The 25,444-nt window shown below is 36.6% G+C and overlaps 1 protein-coding gene across 3 annotated transcripts in view; it reads left to right on the forward strand.

Moving 5' to 3' along the window:
• CNTNAP4 (contactin associated protein family member 4) overlaps positions 1–25,444 on the forward strand; it is a 253,150-nt gene that overhangs the window by 193,377 nt on the left and 34,329 nt on the right. For all 3 annotated transcript variants that reach the window (XM_042919722.1, XM_042919723.1, XM_042919724.1), the window contains exons 15-17: positions 1,396–1,523; positions 20,356–20,526; positions 21,228–21,446. In XM_042919722.1, coding sequence (XP_042775656.1) covers positions 1,396–1,523; positions 20,356–20,526; positions 21,228–21,446 — 518 coding nt within the window. The remainder of the gene's footprint in view (positions 1–1,395; positions 1,524–20,355; positions 20,527–21,227; positions 21,447–25,444) is intronic.

Raw genomic sequence — 25,444 nt, forward strand, 5'->3', positions numbered from 1 at the left:
AAAAACAGAGAAGAACACACCTTGGCTTATTGTTCAAATTGCTGCTAAAAAAAAAATGATAAAGATAAATATTGTAAAAGCAACAGCCAGGTTGGACAGATCTGGTGGAATGCATTCCATGCAGGAAAACAGAGAGATACCAGTGAAGGCTGACTCCTCATCAGAAGCACAGGTCAGAAGACAGTGGAATGATCTCTTTAATGTGCTGAGAAAGAAAGCAATGTCAACCTAGAATTCTATACTAAATAAATAGATATTTCAAAACTGAAGGTGAAATAAAGTCCTTTTCAGATTAAGGAAATGCTGAATTTGTTCCCAACACAACTGCACTGTAACAGTACACTAACAGAAATGCTACAGGCTAAAGAGAAATAATACCAGACGAAAACTCATCTTCAGAAAGGAACGAAGAAGACTGGAAATCATGATTATGTCAGGAAATATAAAAGCCAGCATTTAAGTTCTTTTTTTTTTATTAAAAAAGTAAATTAAAATTTACTGTTTAATTATATTATAACATTTATAACACCTAGATTTAAACTATATTACAGCAATAACACAAGGAGCAGGTGTGTGTGTGGTGGGGGGTAGGGGGAGGTTAAGAATATTATCCTATAGTAAGCTTCTGACATTTTATATTAAGTAATATAACATAAAATCTAAGTAAAGTGGATGAATTAAAGATGCATCATGTAAAGATCCGTAAAGCAAACATTAAAAACTATAAACAGACATATAGCTCAAAAGTGAGTAAAAAATAAAATTGAATACAAAGAAATACGTAGTTAGCCAAGAGATTTAGGAAAGAGGGTGCAGAAATACAGGAAATCCTATGGGAAAAAATAAGCAACAAATAACAAAATGGTAGAGCTAAGAACACAATATCAGTCATTATACTAAATGTAATTATTTATTAATTTACTTGTTTTCTATTCTTTTTTGCTGTTGGATTATAATTGGTATACAGTATTATATTAATATGTATATTAATTATACAATAGTATATTGTATAATCGTTATACAATATTATATTAATATATGCAATATATATTATATTATATTATATTATATTATATTATATTATATTATATTATGCAACGTAGTGATTTGATACTTTTGTACATTATGAAGTGATTATCTCGCCATAACCATTCCACTGAAAAGGTAGAAAATGCTCAACTGAATTTCAGAATCACCAGCTATAGTCAGTCTGCAGGAGACGTGAAAACGTGGCCATATTTTCATATGCTTAAGTGAGCAGTTGTTTCCTTGCTTTTTTGTGTGTGCAGATTTAGCTCAGAATACCTTGGCTTTGAAATTTAGTGAGGATTATTGCTTATTTTATAATTACAAATTGTAATTTTAAGGATTTTTGTTGTTGTTACTGTTTTTTAGGACCAATGACACTGGATTCCTTTCTTATAAAGAACACCTGCCAGTAAGGAAGATCGTGGTTACAGACACGGGCCGACCGCACTCAGAAGCAGCTTATAAACTGGGGCCTCTACTCTGCCGGGGAGACAGTAAGTGGTGGCATTGTGCTGTAAACATATCTGGGGAAACCGATGTCACTGAGCACTCATGTTTCTGTCATAGAATAATTAATCAGACTTCTCTTGTGACGCCGCATGAGCAGTGTTTGAAGTCTTTCTTTCAGTCGGTCAACAAAGAACGTACCCTCATAAAGTTTAAAGCCCTGCAACAAAGGCTGTGACAGCAAGGCTTGTTCAGATCCCAAGAGAAAGAAACCACTAAGCATCTCAATTTGATTGGTTGGTAAACACATCCCAGCATTCCTAAATTTCTACCTGCCATTATCTATATAGGAAAGCCTCATTGCTGCATAAAAGTGTGGAGAATGTATGTGAGTTTTCTCCTGTTGGGCCTGTGGTGAAATTAGAGCATCAATAGGATCAAATGCCAGTTTCGTCAAACATATTTCAACTTTTGATCTCATTTTTGTTTCCAGTTTGTGTGTCCAACTCTAAATCAATGGGACACGCTGTTTTGTGTATTCAATGTATTCGCACTCTAAAGCAGAATTTTAAAATTAAAATATAGTTTCACAGAAAATATTTCTTTTCAGCAGGGATTGAAATGAGTATATGTACCCATACGTATGGAGACTGATGCATTAATTATTTGTGCCTTTAGTTATTTCCAGGACTTAAAACGGAAATGGGAAAAATATTTATTTACATTAAAAGTATACCCTAAAATAAAGTTTTATTCTAGGGGCTCAACAGAGGAAGAGATGATCTAACAATGCAGTGGATTTATGGAGATACACAGCAGAAGTTGCTTAGTTAAAAAGCAAAAATGATACTGGCCTATAAAAATTTATATATACTTATAAAAAATGTCTGCCATTATACCTACTATCCCCAATCTTAAGCATCTCTACTTCCTGTTCTGCCAGTAGGCTCACACAATCACATGAAGAAGACATAGGATATTTCATGGAGAGAAAAATTATGTGCAAAGAGACGAGGTTGTAAACTCAGGATGCATCCAGGGAAGTACGGTGATTTTGTGACTGCAGAGAAATTGTTCTACACCTCACACACAGTTTTCCCTGCTGGCTCTCATCTTAACCCTTCAGGGGCCTGGGCTGGCTTCCTCCCTCTCCCTTATTTCATTTGCTACAGTCCCCGGGAAGGTGTCTGCTTTGACTCACGTCACTACCACTGGCGCTGAGGGCTTCTTTCGCACAGACTTTCTGCCATGAACTTAAAACACACTGCACTTTTCACTGAAAAGTAGAGGTTTTCCATGCAAGGCAGTGTTTGCCCCTCGGTGGACATTGGCAATACCTGAAGACACTTTTGACTGGTACAGTTGTCGGGGGGTTGAGTGCTAATGGCATCTAGAGGGAGAGGTCAGGAATACTGCTAAATATCCTATAATGTGCAAGACAGCCATCTGCAACTAGGAATGATCTGGTCCAAAATGTCAATAGTACTGAAGTTGAGAAACCACAGCGTTAAACTTTTCTGACCGTGGGGCTGCAGAGGGAGGAAAAACATTAGGAATAAGAATTTGCAAGCAATTTAAGTATTTAGAGACCTGCTAAATAATTTCTCACTTTTAAATGAAATAGTAATTGAGAGTTCCCTTGGCCTTCTTGCACATCTATTTTAGGCTTGAGGCTCATCCTCACATAACGTCACAGGACTGTTTTCTGCATGGGGGACTCGTTATTTTCTCAGTCAGAAGAGCAATGGCTACAGAACAATGGATGCCCCCCCCTTTCTCTACATGGGAAATCTGCACCCCCGAAGGTGCAGTGCCTTAGGCACATTTATTTTTCTTTCCAAGTGAGATAGACTGGGTAGATATGGGACTTCTAGATATGGAATCATGCACACTGGGCCTGATAAGCAGAAGAAAGGTATGCAGACACTATCCTGAAGGCAGTAGGACCTGAATATTGAATAATTTAAGGCTGAGAAATAGCTTAATCTTCACAATCCAATTGAAAACATGAAGACCAGTTATAAATCTAAAGGCCAGCGAAGTGACCTTTGATGTAAGACAAGGAAAAATAATGAGGACTTGAACCAGGCAGTTGTTGGCATGGGACTTACGGGAGGGGCTCAGAGAAAGAGGTAAATTCGGCATGATCTGGATGGGAGTGGAGGCTGAAAGCGTGAAAGTGGAGGTTGAAAGATCTCTGACTTTGTGATCTAAGTAAAGCTGCTGTGACAGTAAGAATTCTAGTACCCTTCACTGAGACAAAGGGACTTTTAGATTTTCTTTGACAGAAAAACGGAAAAATGAGTATGAAAAAATAGACATTTTGGTTTTATCACACACATGAGAGATGTTGAAAGTTTTCTATCTAGCTATGTTTTTCTAGGAAAGAGGACAGAAGCCTTGAGAAGGCAGGACAAAGAAACAAAAATGACTCTGAGACCTATTGGTACCAAATATGAGCTTGCCCCTAATTAATTGAGGTTGTCTTTTTCCAAGTCCTTCTTTGATTATTTTTTTAAATGTACGTGGTTCTGAAATTCCACGTGACTGCTGCCATTGTCGTTTGATACCAGAAGCACAGGTAACATTGTTAGGTGTTTGTCTTAAAGCACAACAGGTATGAACGATAAAGCTGCCTTTAAAGTTGTGCTACAGACACAAAACTTAGTAAATACTATTGTCCTTATGAATTTATTTATTTATGAATATGGAAATAAATTTCTTGAAGATTTATGTGAAAAGTAAATGGCAGCATTTGACATCCCATTTATGATAAAAGCAGTGTAGGAACTGAAGAAAACATCCTCAGTGTTTTAAAAGGCATATATGGGGGCACCTGGGTGGTTCAGGCCATTAAGCATCTGACTCTTGATTTAGGCTCAGGTCCTGAGCTCATGGTCATGATCTCATGGTTGTGAGATTGAGCCCAGGCTCCACACTGGGCATGGAGCCTGCTTAAGATTCTCTCTCTCTCCCTCTGCCCCTCCCCTGTCTGCGCTCTCTCTCAAAAAAAGAAAAAAAAATTAAAGGCATCTATGAAGATCTGACAGCTAATATCATATTGAATAGCCAAAGACTTAAAATGCTTTCCCTCTGAGATCAGGATCAAGGCAAAGATGTCTGCTATCACCTGTCCGATTCAATATCATACTGTTGGTCCTAGCATATGCAATATGAAAAGGAATTCAAGGCATATAGATCAGAAAGGAAGATATAAAATGTTCCATTTATAAATGATACGGATTTCTAGGTAGGAAATCTGTAAGAACTTTTTTTTAAAGTGAGTTTGGCAAGGTCACAGGATACAAAGTCAGTATTCAAAAATAAATTTCTGTATTTTCTTAATAAAAACTGTTAATTAAAATGTTAAAATACCTCTTATAGTAGCACCAAAAATATTAAATTCTTTGGCATAAATGTAACAAAATTACATAACACTGATGAGAAATCATTAAAGAAGAACTAAGTAAAAATATAATAGTTGTGGAATGAGAGCTATAATAGTTGTGGATTGAAAGATTTGATATTGTTAAGATGTCAGTTTTTCTAAAATTGATATACAGGTTCATTACAATCCCAATCAAAACCCATTAGGTGCTTTTCTTTTTCCTCTTCTTAGAAATTGGCAAGCTTCTTCTAAACTGTGTGCCAAAACACAAAGAAACTAGAATAACTAAAACATTGTGAAAAATAAAAACCAAGTTTGAGACTTAACACTTTTTAAGACACGTTACAAAACTGTAGAATTAAAGACAATGTGATATTGACATCAAGATAGAGAAATAGATTGATAAAACAGAACAGAGAGCCCAGAATATATACATTCAATTCATTTTTGAAAAAGCTGCCAGAGCAACTCAATGGAGAAAGAACAGTCCATTTTAAGACAGTGCTGGAATAATTACAATGCATTTGAAAAAAAACAAAAACAAACAAAAATCTCAACCCATTCTTCAAACTGTGTACAAAAAATAACTCAAAACTAATCATATACTTAAATGTGAACCCACAAACTATAACCTTCTTTAAGAAAATATAGGAAGGGGCGCCTGGGTGGCTCAGTCGGTTAAGCGTCCGACTTCGGCTCAGGTCACGATCTCGCGGTCCGCGAGTTGGAGCCCCGCGTCGGGCTCTGGGCTGATGGCTCAGAGCCTGGAGCTTGCTTCCAATTCTGTGTCTCCCTCTCTCTCTGCCCCTCCCCCGTTCATGCTCTGTCTCTCTCTGTCCCAAAAATAAATAAACATTAAAAAAAATTAAAAAAAAAAAAAAAGAAAGAAAAGAAAATATAGGAAAAAATCTTAGTGACTTTGAGTTAGGCATAGATTTCTTAAATACAACACCAAATGCATGATCCATAAAATTGTTAAAAATGATAAATTAAATTTCATCGAATTTAAAAACTACTTTTAAAATGACATTGTTAAGAAAGTGAAAAGACAAGCCACAAACTGGGAGAAAATATTTACAAAATACATACCTGATAAAGCCCAGTGTCCAGGATATAGAAAGAACATTACTCTCATGGGTCAATAATAAAAAATATTCAGATTAAGACATGGGCAAAAAATTTGCACATTTATCAGAGAAAATATACAGATTTCAAAAAGCACATAAAAAGATTTTCAAGGGGCGCCTGGGTGGCTCATTCGGTTACGTGTCCACCTTCGACTCAGGTCCTGATGATCTTGCGGTTTGTGAGTTCGAGCCCTGCGTCAGGCTCTGTGCCGACAGTTCAGAGCCTGGAGCCTGCTTTGGATTCTGTCTCCTTCTATCTCTGCCCCTGCCCCACTTGTGCTCTGTCTTTCTGTATCAAAAATAAGTAAATTTAAAATAATAATAAAAAAAGATTCTCAATATCCTTAGTCATTAGGAAAATGTAAAATAATACCATAAGGAGATATCAATATATAACTTAAAATTGATAAAATTTTTTGAAAAACAGACAATATCAAATTCTGGTGAAGATTCAGAGTAACGGGAACTCTCATTGCTGGTGCAAATGTAAAATGCTACAGCCACTTTGGAAGATAGTTTGGCAGATTTTTTTGTTTTTGTTTTTTTATAGGTTAAGCACACATTTACCATATGATACAGCAATTCCATTCTTAGATATACAAGAGACATAAAAAAAACCTGTATGTAAAGGTTTATACTGGCTCTATTCATAGTCTCCTAAAACTGGAACCCACCCAAATGTCCATCAACTAGTGAATGAATAAGTTTCCCATTTTACTGTGGTGTAACCATTCTATACAACAGAATACTACTGAACATTAAAAAGAAATGGAGTATTGATACATGCAATAACGTGAATGAATCTCAAGCACTTTATGCTAAGTAAAAGAAGTCTTAAAATACATGCTGGATGATTCAGTATCTAAGGTATTTTGGAAAAGGCAAAACCATGGGAACGAAAACAGGATTTCAGTTGCCAACAGCTTCAAGGTGAGAGGAATTCTGCAAAGGGGAACAGATTAAGGACATGTTCTATATCTTGAGTGTGGTGGTGGTTTCATGGCTTTATGCATCTATCAAAATTGCTACACAAATAAAGGGTCATTTTTATTCATGTAAATTATCCTTCAATACATCTGACTCCAAAAAAAAAAAAAAAACCCTCAAAAAAAAAAAAAGACTAAATGTTAGTATGAACTAAATGCTCTTTTTTTTTTTTTTTTTAAACGTTTGTTTATTTTTGAGACAGAGACAGAGCATGAACAGGGGAGGGGCAGAGAGAGAGGGAGACACAGAATCTGAAACAGGCTCCAGGCTCTGAGCGGTCAGCACAGAGCCCGACGCGGGGCTTGAACTCACAGACCGTGAGATCATGACCTGAGCCGAAGTCAGACGCTTAACCGACCAAGCCACCCAGGCGCCCCTAAATGCTCTTTTTTAAAGAGAAGTTTTTAGGTTTATAACAAAATTGAAAGGCAAGTACGGAGATTGCTTTATATCCCCTGCCCACACACATAGATAACCTCTCTTATTATCAACATCACTCACCAGAATGGTACATTATTTTTTTTAACCAAGGATGATAACTGCTTAATTTAAAAATTGGTTTATCTAAAGAATACCATAAAACTAGAAGACATTGATGAAAAAAATTGATAACACAAACAAATGAAAATATATACCATGCTCATGGATTGGAAGGATCAATATAATTAAAATCTCCATACTACCAAAGCAATATACAGGTTCAGTGCAATCCCTATTATAATACCAATAGTATTTTTCACAGAACTAGAATAATTCTAAAAGTTGTATGAAACCACAAAAGACCCTGAATAGCCAAACCAATCTTGAGAAAGAAGAACAAAGTGGGAGGTGTAACACTCCCAGATTTCAAGTATACTACAAAGGTATAGTAATAAAAACAGTGTGGTACTGGTACAAAAATAGACACATAGATCAGTGGATCAGAATAGAGAGCCTGAAATAAATCCACACTTAATCTACAAGAAAGGAGGCAAGAATATACAATGGAGAAAAGACAACGCCTTCCACAAATGGTGCTGGGAAAACTGGACAGCTACATGCAAAAGAATGAAACCTGGCCACTTTCTTACACCATATACAAAATAAACTCAAAGTGGATTAAAGGCCTGAATGTGAGATCTGAAACTATAAAACTCCTTAAACAAAACATAGGCAGTAATCTCTTGGACATCAGCTTTAGAAACATTTTTCTAGCTATGTCTCCCCAGGTAAGGGAAACGAAAGCAAAAATAAACTAAATAAAACGCTTTTGTACAGCAAAGAAAACCATTAACAAAACAAAAAGGCAAGATACTGAATGGGAGAAGATCTTTGCAGATGACATATTTGATAAGGGGTAATATCCAAAGTATATAATAATCTTCCACAACTCAACACATAATCCAATTAAAATGGGCAGAGGACTGGAATAGGCATTTTCCTAAAGAAGATGTAAAGATGGTCAACAGACATATGAAAAGATGCTCAATATCACTAATCAGGGAAATGAAAATCAAAACACAATGAGATATCACCTTATACTTGTCAGAATTGTTAGTATCAAAAAGATAAGAAATAACAAGTGTTGGCCAGGAACTCTTGTTCACTGAACGAGTGTTCATTGAACTCTTGTACACCGTTGGTGGGAATGTACATTGGTGCAACCTGTGTACAACAGTATTGAGGCTCCTCAAAACATTAAAAATAGAGTTACCATTTGATCCAGCAATTCTGCTGCTGGGCATTTGCCTAAAGAAAATGAAAACAGTAATTTGAAAAGATATATGCATCCCTATGTTTATTGTAGCATTATTTACAATAGGCAAGATATAGAAGCAGCTTACATGTCCATCAGTAGATGAAGGGGTAAGGAAGAAGCAGTATATATTAAGTATTATATATATAGTGTATATATATCAGCCATGAAAAAAATGAGATCTTGCCACTTGCGACAACATGGATGGACCTAGAGGGTATTATGCTAAGTGAAATAAGTCAGACCGAGATAGACAAATACCATATGATTTCACTCGTATGTGGAATCTAAAAACCAAACCAAAACGAAACAGAAGCAGACCCATAAATACAGGGAACAAAATCGGGTTGCCAGAGGCGCAGAGGTGGGGGATGGGTGAAATGGGTAAAGGGGATTTGGAGGACCAGACTTCTAATTATGGAATGAATAAATCCGGGGAACAAAAGGGACGGAATAGGGAATATAGTCAATGGTATTGTAGGAGTGTTGCATGGCGACAGATGGTAGCTACACTTGTGGTGAACACAGCGTAACATATACGGTTGTCGAATCTCTATGTCATACTCCTGAAACTAATGTAACACTGTATGTCAACTGTACTTCAATTAAAAAAAATACCAGAAATAAATTCATAAAACAGCCAAGGTTTTAGTAACACGGTTGTCCTCTAGGACACTCATAGAATCCTGCTGAACATGTTTCTAACTTTTATTAACTGTAGAAGCAAAAGAGTCAAAGGAAAGAATTATGGGAAAACATCTGGGTTTACTGGTTAATAGGTTGTAATTAGTCAGAGGGCTTACTCGTATACTTTCCTTTCTCCCAGAAGCAGTGGGAACATCCTCATTTTGAGGTTCCATCCAAAGTCTTCTTGACTGGTAATCCCTCAACTTTGGCATGCATAAAAATTAACTGGAGAGCATGCCCACTGTGCTTACACTGTCTTCAGAACTCTCCCCAAATGCTAAAGAGAAAGAGTGGATATCCAGTATTGACACACAGGTCAGGAGGACATCTACAGAGACCTTTCCCTACTTCTGCAGGTCCTGTGGCAGAGGGAAAACTCATGGACCTCTGATGGCATCTGGCTTCACTGCCTTTTCATTTCCTTTCCTTCATCTGCAAAATCTCCCCAAGCGAAACATTTACTGAAACTTTCCACACTCAGTGAAGACTTCAGTAGGTCTCTAGAGGACTTGGCCTTATACTTTCAAAGAATATTGAACAAATTACAGAGATATATTTTCATACTGGCTTTTAATTATTTTTGAGCCTCTCAAGAGCAGATCCACTGCTCATTTATTATTGTGTTCCTGGCACCTAGTCCATTACCTGTTACATGAAAGATAATCAATAAATAGCAGTTTGTGAAAGAATGAGAAAGATCCATCATATATGGCTCAAGAAACCTATAACTTTGAATTATTTGAAAGAGACAGGAATCAGGTTTTGATGTATCCGCAATTAAATGATGTGCAAATATATACTTTGAATGAAAAGAGTTTAGCTTTTATTGAAAGATGTATTCCAATTGAAAAATCACATAGTACATGGAGTATCTAGTTCCATCTGAACCATTTTTCATCAATACACTTGGACTTGGGCAGTGAAAGTGCTTTCAAATGAATATATGATTTTACTTAATATTAATAATTTTGATTTTTACTCTTCTAATAATCCAGCACCTTTATAAAACTGAAATACTTTCTACTTGTTGGAGAAAAAAAATATTTTGTCCATTTTGTTTGTTTTCTGTTCTTTGGAGATGACTTCTATTACTCGCTAGTAGTTAACGCTCAAGCAGCTTCACAAATATGAGGGAACATTCTCTCTAATGTTTTCAAAAGATTTCGCCTTTTCTGAGACCAGGATTCCTGATAATTCTCAAGACTGTAATAATATTCTCTTGTGATAATTTTATATACATGGATACCTTTATTTATAGTTTTAATATTAAATATTAGTGACTTAATTGATATAGGCATTATAAAATTTTAAGGTATACAGAAATGTATAAATGTCAAAGAAAAGAGTATACTAATAACCAAGAGTCACACAGCTCAGAAATAATGATTCACATCAGTGAATATTATTCCAGACATTGCTAGATATTCCCAGAGCAGGGTTTCCCAACTTTGGCAATCCCAACATCGGGGCTGTTATGATTGGGGGCTGTCCTGTGTATTGCTGAACACGTAGCAGTATCCCTGGTCTCAATCCACTAGTAGCACTTTTCCCCTAGTTGTGACAACCAAATATGTCTCCAGAAATTTTCAGATGTCCCCTGGGGGCAAAACCTTCTCATGTTGAGAGAAGCACTACTCTAGACAGAAAAATAGAAACAGAGATTGAGAAATAAGTTTGCAAAACTTTATTAATGGAAATCGACAGAGAAATAAGAAAACCAAATTGAAGCCAAGGGAATTGTTTTACATTATTTATATATCTCATAAATATATGTTCAACTTGAATGATCCCACTAAACCTTAAAAAAAGATTATGAAAATTTAAAACATTACAGAGTCACTAGGCTTTATGTTAAACTCATTTTTAAATTTTATACAGTATTGATCTATTGTGAAAAATGGGAAAAGTAACTCATTTGTCCTCTCCTCTTCTTTTTCTCCCCCACCTCTCCTTTTTTGCTAATTTTGCTGTTATTTGTATAGTTGTTTATTTCTTAATGCTAACTGCTAGTCTATCATCAGAGCCTCTCTATTCTTGAATGGTTTTTTATTTTGGTTTGTTTCTTCTTGGACTGCATTGTCAGGTAGCTGATGTTTTCTGTTTTCCTCCAGAAAGACTCTTGAGTGTTGCATTTCTTGAGTATGCACGTGCTTGGGAATATTTGTTGCCTCAGAACTCTAAAATAAACTTTGCAAGTTTAACTTTATATTATTTTTTTGGTAACAGCTTTAGTGAGAAATAATTCACATGCCCTACAATTCACCCATTTAAAGTGTACAGTCTGATCATATTTTAATATATTTGATCATTTCGGTACATTATAGAGTTATGCAGCCATCACCACAACCCAACCAATTTTGGAACATTTTCATCACCCCAAAAAGAAACCTGTATGTACCCACTGATCAGACAGTCCCTGTTTCCCTCCTGCGCTGACTCCAACCCTAGTCAACAACATTTAGATGCAAACACAAGAGTATGTGGTCTTCGTGACTGGCTGTTTTCACTTAGCATGATATTGTCAAGGCTTATCCATGTTGTACTGTGTATCAACACTTCATTAATATTTATGACCAGATAATTTTCCATTGTATGGATAGATGACATTTTGTTTACCCATTAATCGGTTGACAGACGTGTGGGTTGCTTCCACTTTTTGGCTATTATAAATAATGCTATACATGAACATCCATGTATGAGATTTTTTCTGGATACATGTTTTAATTTATCTTGAGTATATTTCTAGGAATAGAACTTCTGGGATGTAAGGTAACACTACATTTGAACTTTTTATTTATTTATCTTTCTTAATTTTTCTAATGTTTATTTATTTATTTTGAGAGAGAGACACACACACACACACACAATGTGAGTGGGGCAGGGGCAGAGAGAGAGGAGAGAGAGAGAGAATCCCAGTGAGGCTCCACACTGTCAGTGCAGAGCCCAATGTGGGACTCGAACTCATGAAACCATGAGATCATGACCTGAGCTGAGATAACAAGTCAGACACTTAACCACCTGAGCCACTCAGTCACCCCTTCAACTTTTTAGAAACTGATGTAACATTTTAGTGGGTCGTACTTTGTGACTCACCATTTGTACATATTATCCTACTTTTGTCTGTGCTGAGACATGCGGTCATCCTGTCCTTCCACACCTTTTCCGGATAGCTTTTGGCTGATATTTCATTACAAAGTAGGCTTTTATTTTTATTGTTCCTCAAAAGGGTTTGTGCATGCTTTATTCTCAGATTTCTTTCAAATATGAGAATGTCTGCCTATTGCTTTAACACACAAAAAATTAGGCTGGATACGTTTTCTTTCTCTCAGAAATTTGTGGAGAGTGCTTCTTTGTCTTCTGGTATTGAATCTTGCTGTATTCTGAAGCCAAACTTATTTTTTCACCTTCTAGAGGATTGGCTTTTTCTGACCAAATACTTTAATATTCTGTCCTCAAGGTCAGTAACTTAACAAGGATGCATCTCAGTGTTACGCTTTGGCATTAATTCTCCCTCAAGTTGAATATCATATGGTAAACTATAGAAAGTGTGTATTTTTTAAACTGTTTGGTGTTGCAAACATGATCTAAATTTCTGCTCTCAGTTCATTAATCTGAACAAGGTAGTTTTTTAACTCTGGCATTTGAGTGTTTCTAACAATTTGACTCAATGTACTTCTTCTCAGTTAATCCATTGTGTTGAAATTTTACGTCAATCAAGGAACCACCAAAACTTAAGCATAGTTAAAAAAGATTGTTCTAAGTTTCTTGTTCTAAGAAATTCTTGTCATTGAAATTGTTTTTTTCATTTTGTCTGCATTGACTTGTTCAGCTGTCTGAGAAATCACAGCTGCCCAAAATGCATTAAATAATCAAAGGTGCATGTAGGCAATAAATAACTCTGCAGAAGTTACATTCATAGACTTGAGAAAGATATTGACTAGTGATTTGGTTAATTTCTCTTCCATTCGACAGAGTTTTGTTCCATTTGGCAGACTACGTATAAACCATTAAGGAGAGTGAGGATCAATTCTATTTTAACAGATAATCATAAAATTTTGCAAGCTCTACTATGTCTGATAATCCTCTACCAATAGGAAATTCTTTTTAATTTTTATATTTTTATTTTCTTTCCTTAGGTTCTCTTTATTTAATTTTCCTCATGTTTCTTCTCCCTTTTTTTTACCCCTTCCTCCTTTTCCTCCTCTTCTTTCACTCTCTCTTCTGTTCCTCTCTTTCCCTCCCTCTTTCTACTTGTCTACCAAAGAATTTGAGTGTATTTACTGAGATAAGTACAGTAAGCTTTCTTATTGCTACTTTGACAGAGGAAATCTTATTGTTTCATTCAACAAATATTTACTGAGCCCATACATTATACTATGCCTTCTCCACATCCTGAAAGAGAGAGAGAGAGAGAGCATGCATGCAGTGAACAGAATAGATAAAAATATCTGCATTTTGGGGGCTTGAGTTCTCTTGGAGGGTGATAGACAATAAAAAAGTAAAATATATGGTATGATAGATGCTAATAAGATGTGTTGTGAAGACAACGTAGTTGAGGCAGGGTGGTGTGGGATTGGAAATTTTAAATAGAATGGTCATAAAATGCCCACTAAGAAGGTGGCATTTGAATAAAAGTCTGAAGGAAATAAGGGAGCACGGACGGCATGTGTATGTCTGTGAAAGAGTACTCTGAGACAGAGGAAAAAGCCAGAGTAGCCACGTAGAGATGGGAATGTAGCCGAGATGCTCATGGAACAGCAAGATGATTAAAACATCTGGAGCAGAGTGAGCAAAGAGAATGGCAGAAGACATTAGAAGATCTGGTGGTCAGATCATGGAGGGTTTTGAAAGGTTTTATTTTTTCAACTTGAATGTAATTGGAAAACATTAGACACTTTTGAGTAGAGGCTTGATGTGATCTAACTTACATTTTAATGAGATTTAACAGGGGAGGTGAAAGCAAGGAGGCCATTTATAAGACCATATCACCAACCCAGCTGAGGAGTCCTAGTGGCTTGGGCCATGGGCACAATGACAATAGTTGTAGTATGGGACTAATTCAAAAGGAGAAGCAATACAGTTTGCTGATGGATTGATGTAGGTTGCAAAAGCGTCAAGAATGACACCAAGGTGCTTGGTCTAATAGTCAATTAGAGGCACAGAACTGGCATTTCCCAAGATAGAAAATATTGCTGCTGGGGTCAAGGAGTTGCAGAAGAATGTAAAGAACTCAGTTTTTGAACATATTAAAGTTGAGTTGACATGTTCAGATAGGATGTGGGGTTATTAGTTTGAGAGTTCCAGGCTTCAGATATGTATTTGTAAGCCATCAGCATATTTAAAGCCATGAGATGGGCCAGCAGGAGTTATTGTGGATGGATAAGTGGACATTCCAATATTAATAGGGATTGGAGGCATTCAAACATTAGTAGGTTGAAGAGGGGAGGAGGAAGAAAGAAAGAAACAGAATTACAACACTAATGAGAAAGGCAAGAGTGTTGGTGTTCTGGAGCCAAGTGAAGAAAATGTTTCAAGGAGGGGAGAATAATCAACTACGTTAATTGTTGTTGATAGATTAAGGTTAAGTAAGGTGAGGGCTGAGAATTGACAAAGGACTAGTATCTAGAATATATAAAGAACCCTGGGAAATCAACAGTGGAAATAAAAAGAAACAATGCAATTAAAATAGGGATGTTATGGACTGAATTGTTTCCCCACCCCCAAAGCTTATATGTTGAAGCCCTAACCCCATTGTAACTGTGTTAACTGGTAACAGAGTTACCAGTCTTTAAAGAGGTAATTTAAGGGGCGCCTGGGTGGCTCCATCGGTTAAGCATCCGACTTCAGCTCAGGTCATGATCTCAGGGTCCGTGAGTTTGAGCCCCGCGTCGGGCTCTGTGCTGACAGCTCAGAGCCTGGAGCCTGCTTCAGATTCTGTGTCTCCCTCTCTCTCTGACCCTCCCCTATTCATGCTCTGTCTCTCTCTGTCTCAAAAATAAATAAACATTTTTAAAAAAGAGGTAATTTAAGTTAAATGAGGTCATAAGGCTGGGGCCCTAATTTGATTGGTCTTGTGGTTTTTTATTGTTTTTTTCTTAACGTTTATTTATTTTTGAGACAGAGAGAGACAGAGCATGAACAGGGGAGGGTCAGAGAGAGACAGAGAATCTGAAACAGGCTCCAGGCTCTGAGCTGTCAGCACAGAGCCTGACGCGGGGCTCGAACTCACGGACTGAGAGATCATGACCTGAGCCAAAGTTGGACGCTTAACCGACTGAGCCACCCAGACGCCTCTAGTCTTGTGTTTTTATACAAAGAGGAAGAGACATCAGAGGGTTCTCTCTTCCCACCTGTGCACAGAGGAAAGGCCAAGAGAGAAGGTGGCCCTCAGCAAGCCAGGGATATACTGGGTAAAAGAGATTTCACCAAAGGGCTACAGATGGCAATTAGCACATGAAAAGATACTCAAAATCATTAGCCCCTGGGCAAATGCATATCAAAACCACGATGAGATGTCACTACACACCCTTCAAAATGGCTATAAAAATAATGATACAGAATTCTGACTAGGATGTGGAAAACCAGCTCCCTCACACATTGCTGGCGGGGATGTAAATAATACAGCCACTCTGGAAAGGACTGTGGCAGTTTCATAAAAAGTAAAACACGCAACTCTCCTATGACTCAGGGATAGCATTTATCGCAGAGAACTGAGAATTTATGTTCATACAAAAACTCTTACATGGATATTCATAGCGGCTTTGATTGTAATAGCTGAAAACCAGAAACAATCCAGATGTCTTTCAACAGGAGAATAGTTAAACAAATTTTGGTACATCCGTACATGGAATACTGTTCAGCAACAAAAAGGAATGAACCATTGATTCGCACACCAACTTGGTGTATCTTCAGAGAGAAATCTGAGTGAAAAATATGTCAGTCTCAAAGGCTACCTACCTTCCATTTATGGAACATTCTTCGGATGACAATAGAGAATAGGGGTTGTAAGAGGGCTACAGAAGAGTGAGGGCAGGAGGGAAATGAGTGTGTCTATAAAAGAGAAGCATTGGAGGCTACTTGCCGTGATGCAGATGTCCTGCATCTTGACCGGTATCTGTGAATATCCCGGTTTTGATACACTACAGTTTTGCAAGATGTTAGCGTTGGGGAAAATCTAGCTAATGGATGCACAGAATCTTTCTGTGTTATCTCTTACAACCGCACAAGAAGCTACAATTATCTCCAAATTAAAACTCAAATGCAAGAAATTATACTTCCAGCTTTTGAAATGACTCTTACCTCCAGAAAGATCCATTTGACTAGTAAATTATCCCTTGCCTTGGCATTTCTGTATTTCACTTCATTTTATTTACTTTTAAGAAAGGTAGTGTTCCCAAACTTATCGAGTTGTGTACATTAAATACGTACAGCTCTTTACATGACAATTATACCTCAATAAAGTGGGGCAAGAAAGAAAGGTAGGGTTAGTGTGTCATATGCCTTTTGCTTTTATAAGTAAAAACAGTGCCTTAAAAAATAATGGCTTTTTCAAATGTTGTTCTTTTTTGAAAACAGCTTTATTAAGGTGTAATTTACATACCGTATAATTCATGCATATAAAGTGAACTATTCAGTGACTTTTAGTATAGTCACAGCATTGTGTAACCATTACTGCAATCAATTTTAGAACATTTTTATTATGCAGAAACAACTCCCCACCCCTTAGCCCCTGTTATTCTCTAATTGCCTCCTCTTCCCAGTTCCAGAGAACGACTAATCTAATTTTCTGTCTCTATAAATCTGTTATTTTTTTAAGTTTATTTATTTATTTTGAGAGAGAGAGTATAAATAGAGGAGGAGCAGAGAAAGGGAGAGAGAGCATCCCAAGCAGGCTGCATGCTGTCAGCGTGATGCAGGGCTCATTCCCACGAGCTGTGAAATCATGATCTCAGCTGAAATCAAGAGTTGGATGCTTAACCCACTGAGCCACCCAGGCGCCCCTAAATCTGTTCTTTTTAATGGATAATCTATTAATGATATAAATAAAAGTTTATCAAAAAGAATATTTTTTAAATTCTTTTTTTAAGTTTATTTATTTTGAGAGAGATAGAGAGAGAGCGTGAGTTGGTGAGGGGCACACAGAGAGGGAGAGAGACAGCATCCCAAACAGGCTACCCTCTGCCAGTGGAGAGCCCGACAAGGGCTCGAACCCACGAAACTGTGAGATTATGACCTGAGCCGAAACCAAAAGTTGGATGCTTAACCAACTGAGTCACCCAGGCGCCCTTTAAATTACTTGTAATCTTAACATTCTACTAAGCTAAGTTTCCTAAATGAGCTCTTTTTTACTTTGTGTATGGAATTCAATCCTTAGTACATCTTCCTCTTCTATGTAAATAACTGTCTGGATCCCAGTATCCATTGCATTTTTTTTTAATTTGAGAAGAATAAAAGGTGGAATTCCTGAAGGAATATTTCCAAGTTTTGAGTACCCTCTACTGAAGTTAATTGAAAAGATACGAATTATTAATTACTGAAATTTTTTAAATTACTAGTTAATTACATAGAATAACACGTCATGAATTGTTTTTGTTGGGGTGATAAAAGTGGTCCTATTCTCCCGATTGCAGGTGATTGCATTCCAGTCTGCCACTGGATGCAGCTTAAGGATTTTTGAACCACCTTAGCCAGGAACTCTCTCTTCAAAAGACCTGCAGCTTCCTGCTGGCGCCCGCCTGCTGGGCTCTGCTTTGCTGGGCCTCCTGCTCTTTCCCCTCCTTTTTCGGAGGCAGTCCACGTTCTCCTGGGTGCTTCTTAGCACAGTCTGGAAAGAGCTGAGATATCATACGCCATAAACATTTGATCATGGAAATATTGGCCTTTGCTTTCTTTACCATTGTTTTGAATTAGCAGCAATTTCCTAATCCAATAAAATGGTGTCTTTTTTTTCTTTTCTTTTTTATTTTTTTAACCTATTGTGAATCTGTACAGTAAGGTTTGCTAACTGGGCTAAATAGGCATGATGATGTATGTGAGAATGTTTCAGCTACCTAAGGTAATAATACATTGTTTTCATTACTGTAAAAACATTCATTGTAAAGATAGCAGCAATTCAGAAATTGTTTTTGTTTGTTTGTTTGTTTCAGCCAGGTTCCTGAAACCTTCTGCAGGATGCTTTATTGGGTTAGGTGTGATATAGAAATGAAACAACTGAAATATTATGTCTTATAGTAATATTATCTCATGTAGACCTTTAAGGAATTCTGAGTGTTCTTTTTAATCTGACCGAATGAAGAAGATTCGGTAATGTTCCACAACTTAAAGTTACAGCTTTGATTTTCATATACATCACATTTCAACAGAAAGGCATTTAATTCCTTTTAAAAATAGGTCAGGTAAGAGCTTTTAAGAACACAAATGTGTTGTTATCCCTGATTTGATGTTTCGCATTTCCTTGCAGTTTTTCCTAGAGATCAAAATGTCTAAGCATAGAAATAGCTGTAAAATGGAAATAAGACTAGGCTTGGCCAACTCAGATAATATACAGTTTCATTTGGCTGTAGAAAAAAGAAAGCCCTCAAAGTATATTCTCAGCGGAATAAATGCAGCTCTAAAATTGTTCACAGATGAGCTGAGAATTGACTTTTGAATCAGGTCCATAAGAAAAACAGAAAACGTAAACTGGATACAGCCACCGCTTGTTTGGTCCAGGATTTATAGAAAATAAATTAAAATCTAAGGAACGGAGAGAAGCTGAGGCAAGTCTGCGATTTTTAACTCTAGCTATCTGTTCCCTGCTAACATAATGAACCATTGTTTTGAAATTACTGTTTTCTGACTTCAGTGGATCAATACGTCTTCCAGGAAGGTAATTTAGATAGAATTTTAACCAATGTTGTGAGTGCGTATGGAGGCAGGTGTATATTTATATTCCGTGTGTCGAGAACTTGCTGGTGGCAGCAGCAAATACATAGTTCATTTCTCGGGTGGTGCTTCTCATCAGCCACACAGAGACACTTGGATTTCGCTCTTGCCGCTTCAGTCACTGCATTTATACTTTATTTCCCATGCTGTCTGCTGTATAAGTCCCACAATATTTTCTCAAAAGGAAAGTTGTAGGTATAACTGCTCCCCCCCAAAAAAAACAGAATGGGAAAGTGAAGATGAGAAGTGGCATGTGGTCAGAAATTATAATTCAATTAATAGTCCACATAATTGTTTTCAAATCCCTTAATTTATACCCCCAACCTTTTGCACATTTTCTCCTTATATTGAGCATTTTTAAACTTTTCGAGAGCCCTTTCCTACTGTTGATCACTTCACTATTACAAGCAAAGTAAAAGATAATTTTGAATGGAAAGAGCATTTTTGTGAGAAGATCAGGAAAGTAAGTAGTGTCTTGATCTTTAATTAGGTGAGAATATTTTGAATGCCAGTCTCAGTTTAGAAAATCACAAGGCCCATTAATGAAAACAGTTAGTTGAAGGCGTAACTCTGTGAAGTGTGTGTGTTAGAAGTGTCAGAACAAAAAACGCTTTGAGCTTCTTTAGAGTTTTGTTATTCAAAGGAATGTAGGTGTTTCAGTTTTCAAGTTATAAAAAAATTAAGTCTATTAGTGAATATTTGGGAGATTTTTACCACATCACTTTGGCAGAGGGTGGTATTTGGGGTGAGGCTATTTTTGTTACATAAAATGTAACATTCGGACCATTTCTGTAGTGATCATTCCTCTCCTATGTTGGAAGGAATCCAGGATCACGATCCTTGTAAAATCTCCATTCTTATGCCCATGTCCTGTAGACTAAGTATATAGTTAATAGAAAAAAGAAAAGCGGGTTTGTATAAATTAGCAATATTTTTAGTAGCAGAAATACTAAAAATTGAAAATGTAATTATGCCATTCATTTCATGAATTTTTCTTTTTGATTTTTTCCTTTTTTTTTTTTTTCAAACAGGATCATTTTGGAATTCAGCTTCCTTCAATACTGAGGCTTCATACCTTCATTTTCCTACTTTCCATGGAGAACTTAGTGCAGATGTGTCTTTCTTTTTTAAGACAACAGCTTCATCTGGGGTATTTTTAGAGAACCTGGGGATTACCGATTTTATAAGGATAGAGCTACGCTGTGAGTCTCCTTTTCCTTAGAGGCCTGTGGAATTCTATTTAGTAGTAAATCCTTTAACTAATTGTTAAAGTACTGTGTTTCTACTTTATCAGCTGAATCTCTTCATTGTGTCCTTTTGAAAAAAATCTGATATTGTTAGCCTTTTTGCAAGAAAATAATTTAATATTTAACACGATAATTTGGGAATATAATTGGTATTCTCTAGAACCAATTTAAGAAGGGTTTTAAATTCAGATAATTAAAATTTTTTAAAAACTAAATTCTCAGTCAGTTACAAAGTTAATTAGATCCCCAGCCTTATAATTTTGGTATACGCTTAGACCACCATTAGTATCTTAATATCAAATGTATATTACATGCTTTTAAAATTATAGAAACTTTGAATCATTGTAAAAATTATTTTTACATAAAAGGCCAGAGCCTATTTAGTTTTCTTATTCTGGCCAAATAGCTTTACTCTTTTCTCAATATGAGAAATTAACTCTGAGGATGAATTTTTTTAAGATCGGAGTTTTTTCCCAAATGTGTTTGACTGTCTTATTCCCCCTCTGTCTTTTACTGACGTCATCGGTTCCTTCCATAAGATTTGAGCCCTTATCTTTATATTTCCTGACTGCTATGCTATGGCGCTGTTCCTAAAGAGGACTCCGCTTTCCCCCGTGTGGACTAACTTGAACAATCTTCGTATCTCATATTTCCAGCACCGGCAGTAGTGACCTTTTCATTTGATGTGGGGAATGGACCTTTTGAAATCTCAGTGCAGTCACCCACTCATTTCAATGACAACCAGTGGCACCACGTCAAAGTTGAAAGGAACATGAAAGAGGCAACTATCCAAGTGGATCAGCTCTTACCGAAGACGCAGCCTGCTCCCACTGACGGCCATGTCCTTTTACAGCTCAACAGTCAACTCTTCGTGGGTAAGTTCTGTCGTCATTTAACTCTATGATGTCAGCGCAGTCGTGGGCCAAAATGAAATAATACCAACTATAAAAATAGTGGTAACAGCCACAACAAACCACTGTTTACTGAGAACCTACGTTCCAGGCTGTGCCAGGTGTTTTATGCCTTCCTGGTACCCAAACCTGTGAAATGAGTTAACCCCATTTTACAGATGAGGTGACTGAGCTACCAGGGATCTAAATGCCTTGCCTTCAGGAATCTACCTAGTAAGTGAGATTTAAATTTGTATTTGATTAATGCCTAAATCTGGATTCTTACTATTACAGATTATGTAATCTGTTTGCTTTGTTTGTTTGTTTTTACATTAGTGCTTTTAGTGTTATGTTGGAGGTGTTTATCTCTCTTCCCAGAGGATTTAAGGAACTCTCCCTGTAATTCCAGCTGATGCCAACCAGGGACCCTCGTCAAAAAACAGGCCAGTAGAAGAAAAAAGGAAAAGCAGTAACAAAGTGTATAAACCATCAGTTCTGCTGGTGTCTCTCATTTTGCCTATTTTTGGATGCCTTCTGATTACCTACCTCATACTTATATCCAAATGTTCCTTTATTGCCTAAATACATTCACTTGGTATCTATACACTTGATGGTGGAATCCTTCTGGAAGTGTTTATTTTTAATCTTGCTAATTACTTTACAGAACTCATCGGCCATGAGTGCAAGGAATTATTTCTTACTTGATCACTTTTCAGATATTTTAATGCAAAAAGGGGCAGGGCAATGCTATAAAAGCAAGATAGGTTATACATGATGAGAAACTTTTTTTCAAGCATTTTTAACAGTTGTGTTTTAGAATAAAATTCAACATACCTATTACATCGTTCATTGCTTAATAATCTTGTTTATTACTCTCACTGCAAAAGATAAGCCTATTTGTGGCTTACTTGATTAAGACATATTTGGGATTTCTAATGAATTTATATACTCCTTACTTCTATCATTTATTCTTTCACTCAATAAATATTTAATGAGCAGATTCTATGAATAGGGCACTGTAATAGACAATCTAATCATGATCTTATGGCCACTCGACTGATTTAAGGGTATGGAAATAATGAGGAATACTTGAAAGACCTAACTTTTAGTAACATGCTAGAAACTCAGGAAATTGACACAGATATTTCCTGAATTACAAAACCTGAGAGATCGCTGCAACCAAAGGTATGGCAATTTAAAATCTGTCAGTATCTTGGAAATAGCCTTACTATTCTTGGAAATTGAGAAGGCTGAAACAGTCCTCGAATTTTACAGTGAGGTCTGCTGCAGTTCGCCTGAACGTGACCTTTTATCCTTTGTGCGAATTTTAACTTCATAGAAATGAAGTCACTATGTATTGTGTCTGATAGGAATCCGGGCCTTAATTTGATTTCAGGTAGCTGTAGTGGCTGGAAGCACTATTATTATATCAGAAGACTGTGTTGGAACAGACTTGAGTCTTCTGCCATCAATCATGTGTTATAATTTTAATAAATATACCTAAGAGATTTCATCTTTATGGAGGCAATTGGTTAGGCTTTTGACATCCCCATATGTGTTCAAATCCAAAGGCTGCCCTGTGTGAAAGTTTTATAAACTAAAATCCTCGCTGTGTTTAAGTCAAGTCATAGAAAATTAAAAAGGCAGAAAGATCTCTGAAAAATGTATCTACTCTTAATAAAAATCTGTTTATACAGTTCCATTCTTTTTACTCACAGGTAACTGAGAAAATTGACATGGTTAATGTGATGATATTGAAAGAAGAACTCGTTTTATTTTACTTTATTTTATTTTATTTTATTTTATTTTATTTTATTTTATTTTATTTTACTTTCTTCCAAGATTGTACTTAAATTCATGTTAACTGTTAACATATAGTGTAATATTGGTTTCAGGAGTAGAATTCAGTCATCCATCACTTACATACAACACCCAGTGTTCAACACAACAAGTGCCCTTTTTAAGAGTCTCATGCTCTACCGACTGAGCTAGCCGGGCAGTTACAAGTGCCCTTTTTAATGCCCATCACCCATATAGCCCATCTCCCACCCACTTCCTTCCATCAGCCCTCAGTTTGCTCTCTATAGTTAAGTCTCTTAACTCCCTCACTGTTTGGTCTTATTTTTTCTTCCCTTCCCCTATGTTCATTTGTTTTGTTTCTTAATTCCACATATGAGTGAAATCATACGGTATTTGTCTTTTCTCTGCCTGACTTACTTCGCTTAGCATAATACACTTTAGCTCCATCCACGTTTTTGCAAATGGCAAGATTTCATTCTTTTTGGTGGCTGAGTATTATTCCATTGTGTATATATATATATATATATATATATATACACACCACATCTTATTTATCCTTTCACCAGTCAATAGACATTTGGGCTCTTCCCATAATTTGGCTATTGCTGATAGTGCTGCTGTGAAAGTTGGGGTGCGTGTGCCCCTTTGAATTGGTATTTTTGTATCCTTTGGGTAAAATACCTAGTAGTGCAATGCTGGGTCTGAGGGTAGTTCTATTTTCAACTTTTTGAGAAACCACACTGTTTTCCGGAGTGGCTACACCAGTCCCACCAATAGCGTAAGAGGATTTCCCTTTTTCCACGTCCTCATCAACATCAGTTGTTTCCTGAGTTGTTCATTTTAGCCATTCTGACAGGTGTGAGGTAATATCTCATTGTGGTTTTGATTGTATTTCCCCAATGATGAGTGATATTGAGCATTTTTTCATGTGTCTATTAGCCATCTGGATGTCTTCTTTGGAGAAATGTCTGTTCATACCTCCTTCCCATTATTCCACTGGATTATTTATTTTTTGGGTGTTGAGTTTCATAAGTTCTTTATAGATTTTGGATACTAGCCATTTACCCATTATGTCATTTGCAAATACCTTCTCCCATTGCCTAGGTTGTATTTTAGTTTTGTTGATTGTTTTCTTCACTGTGCAGAAGTTTTTTATCTTGATGAGGTCCCGGTAGTTTATTTTGTTTCCTTTGCCTCTGGAGATGTGTCTAGTAAGCAGTTGCTCCAGCCAGAGTCAAAGAGGTTACTGCCTGTGTTCTCCTCCAGGATTTTGATGGTTTCCTATCTTACATGTAGGTCTTTCATCCATTTTGAATTTGTTTTTGTGTATGGTGTAAGAAAGCGGTCCAGGTTCATTCTTATGTATGCTGCCATCCATTTTCCCAACACCGTTTGTTGAAGCAGTTGTCTTTTTTTCCATCGGATATACTTTCCTGCTTTGTCAAAGATTAGTTGAGCATAAAGTTATGGGTCCAATTCTGGGTTCTCCATTCTGTTCCATTGATCTATGTGTCTCTTTTTTGCCAGTACTTTACTGTTTTGATGATCACAGCTTTGTAATACAGCTGGAAGTCTGGCATTGTGATACCTCCTACTTTGCTTTTCTTTTTGAACATTACTTTGGCTATTTGGGGTCTTTTATGGTTCAAATACAAATTTTAGGATATTTGTTCTAGGTCTGTGAAAAATGCTGGTGTTATTTTGATAGGGATTGCATTGAATGTGTAGATTGCTTTGTGTGGTGTAGACATTTTAACAATATCTACTCTTCGAATCAAAGGCATGGAATGTTTTTCCATTTCTTTGTTTCTTCTTCAGTTTTTTCATAAATGTTCTTTGGTTTTCAGAGCACAAATCTTTTGCCTGTTTGGTTGGGTTTATCCACAGGTATCTTATGGTTTTTGGTGCAATTGTAAATGGGATAGATTCCTTGATTTCTCTTTCTGCCGCTTCACTGTTGGTGTATCAAAATGCAACCAATTTCTATACATTGATTTCATACCCTGCAACTTTGCTGAATTCGTGTGTCAGCTCCAGCAGTTTTTTGGTGGAGTCTTTCAGGTTTTCCATGTAGAGTGAAATCTGTGAAGAGTGAAAGTTTGACTTTATCCTTACCAATTTGGATGCCTTTTATTTCTTTTTGTTGTCTGATTGCTGAGGCTAGGAATTCCAGCGCTATGTGG

The sequence above is a fragment of the Panthera leo genome, chromosome E2 (assembly GCF_018350215.1).
Source record: "Panthera leo isolate Ple1 chromosome E2, P.leo_Ple1_pat1.1, whole genome shotgun sequence".
Taxonomy (NCBI): domain Eukaryota; kingdom Metazoa; phylum Chordata; class Mammalia; order Carnivora; family Felidae; genus Panthera; species Panthera leo.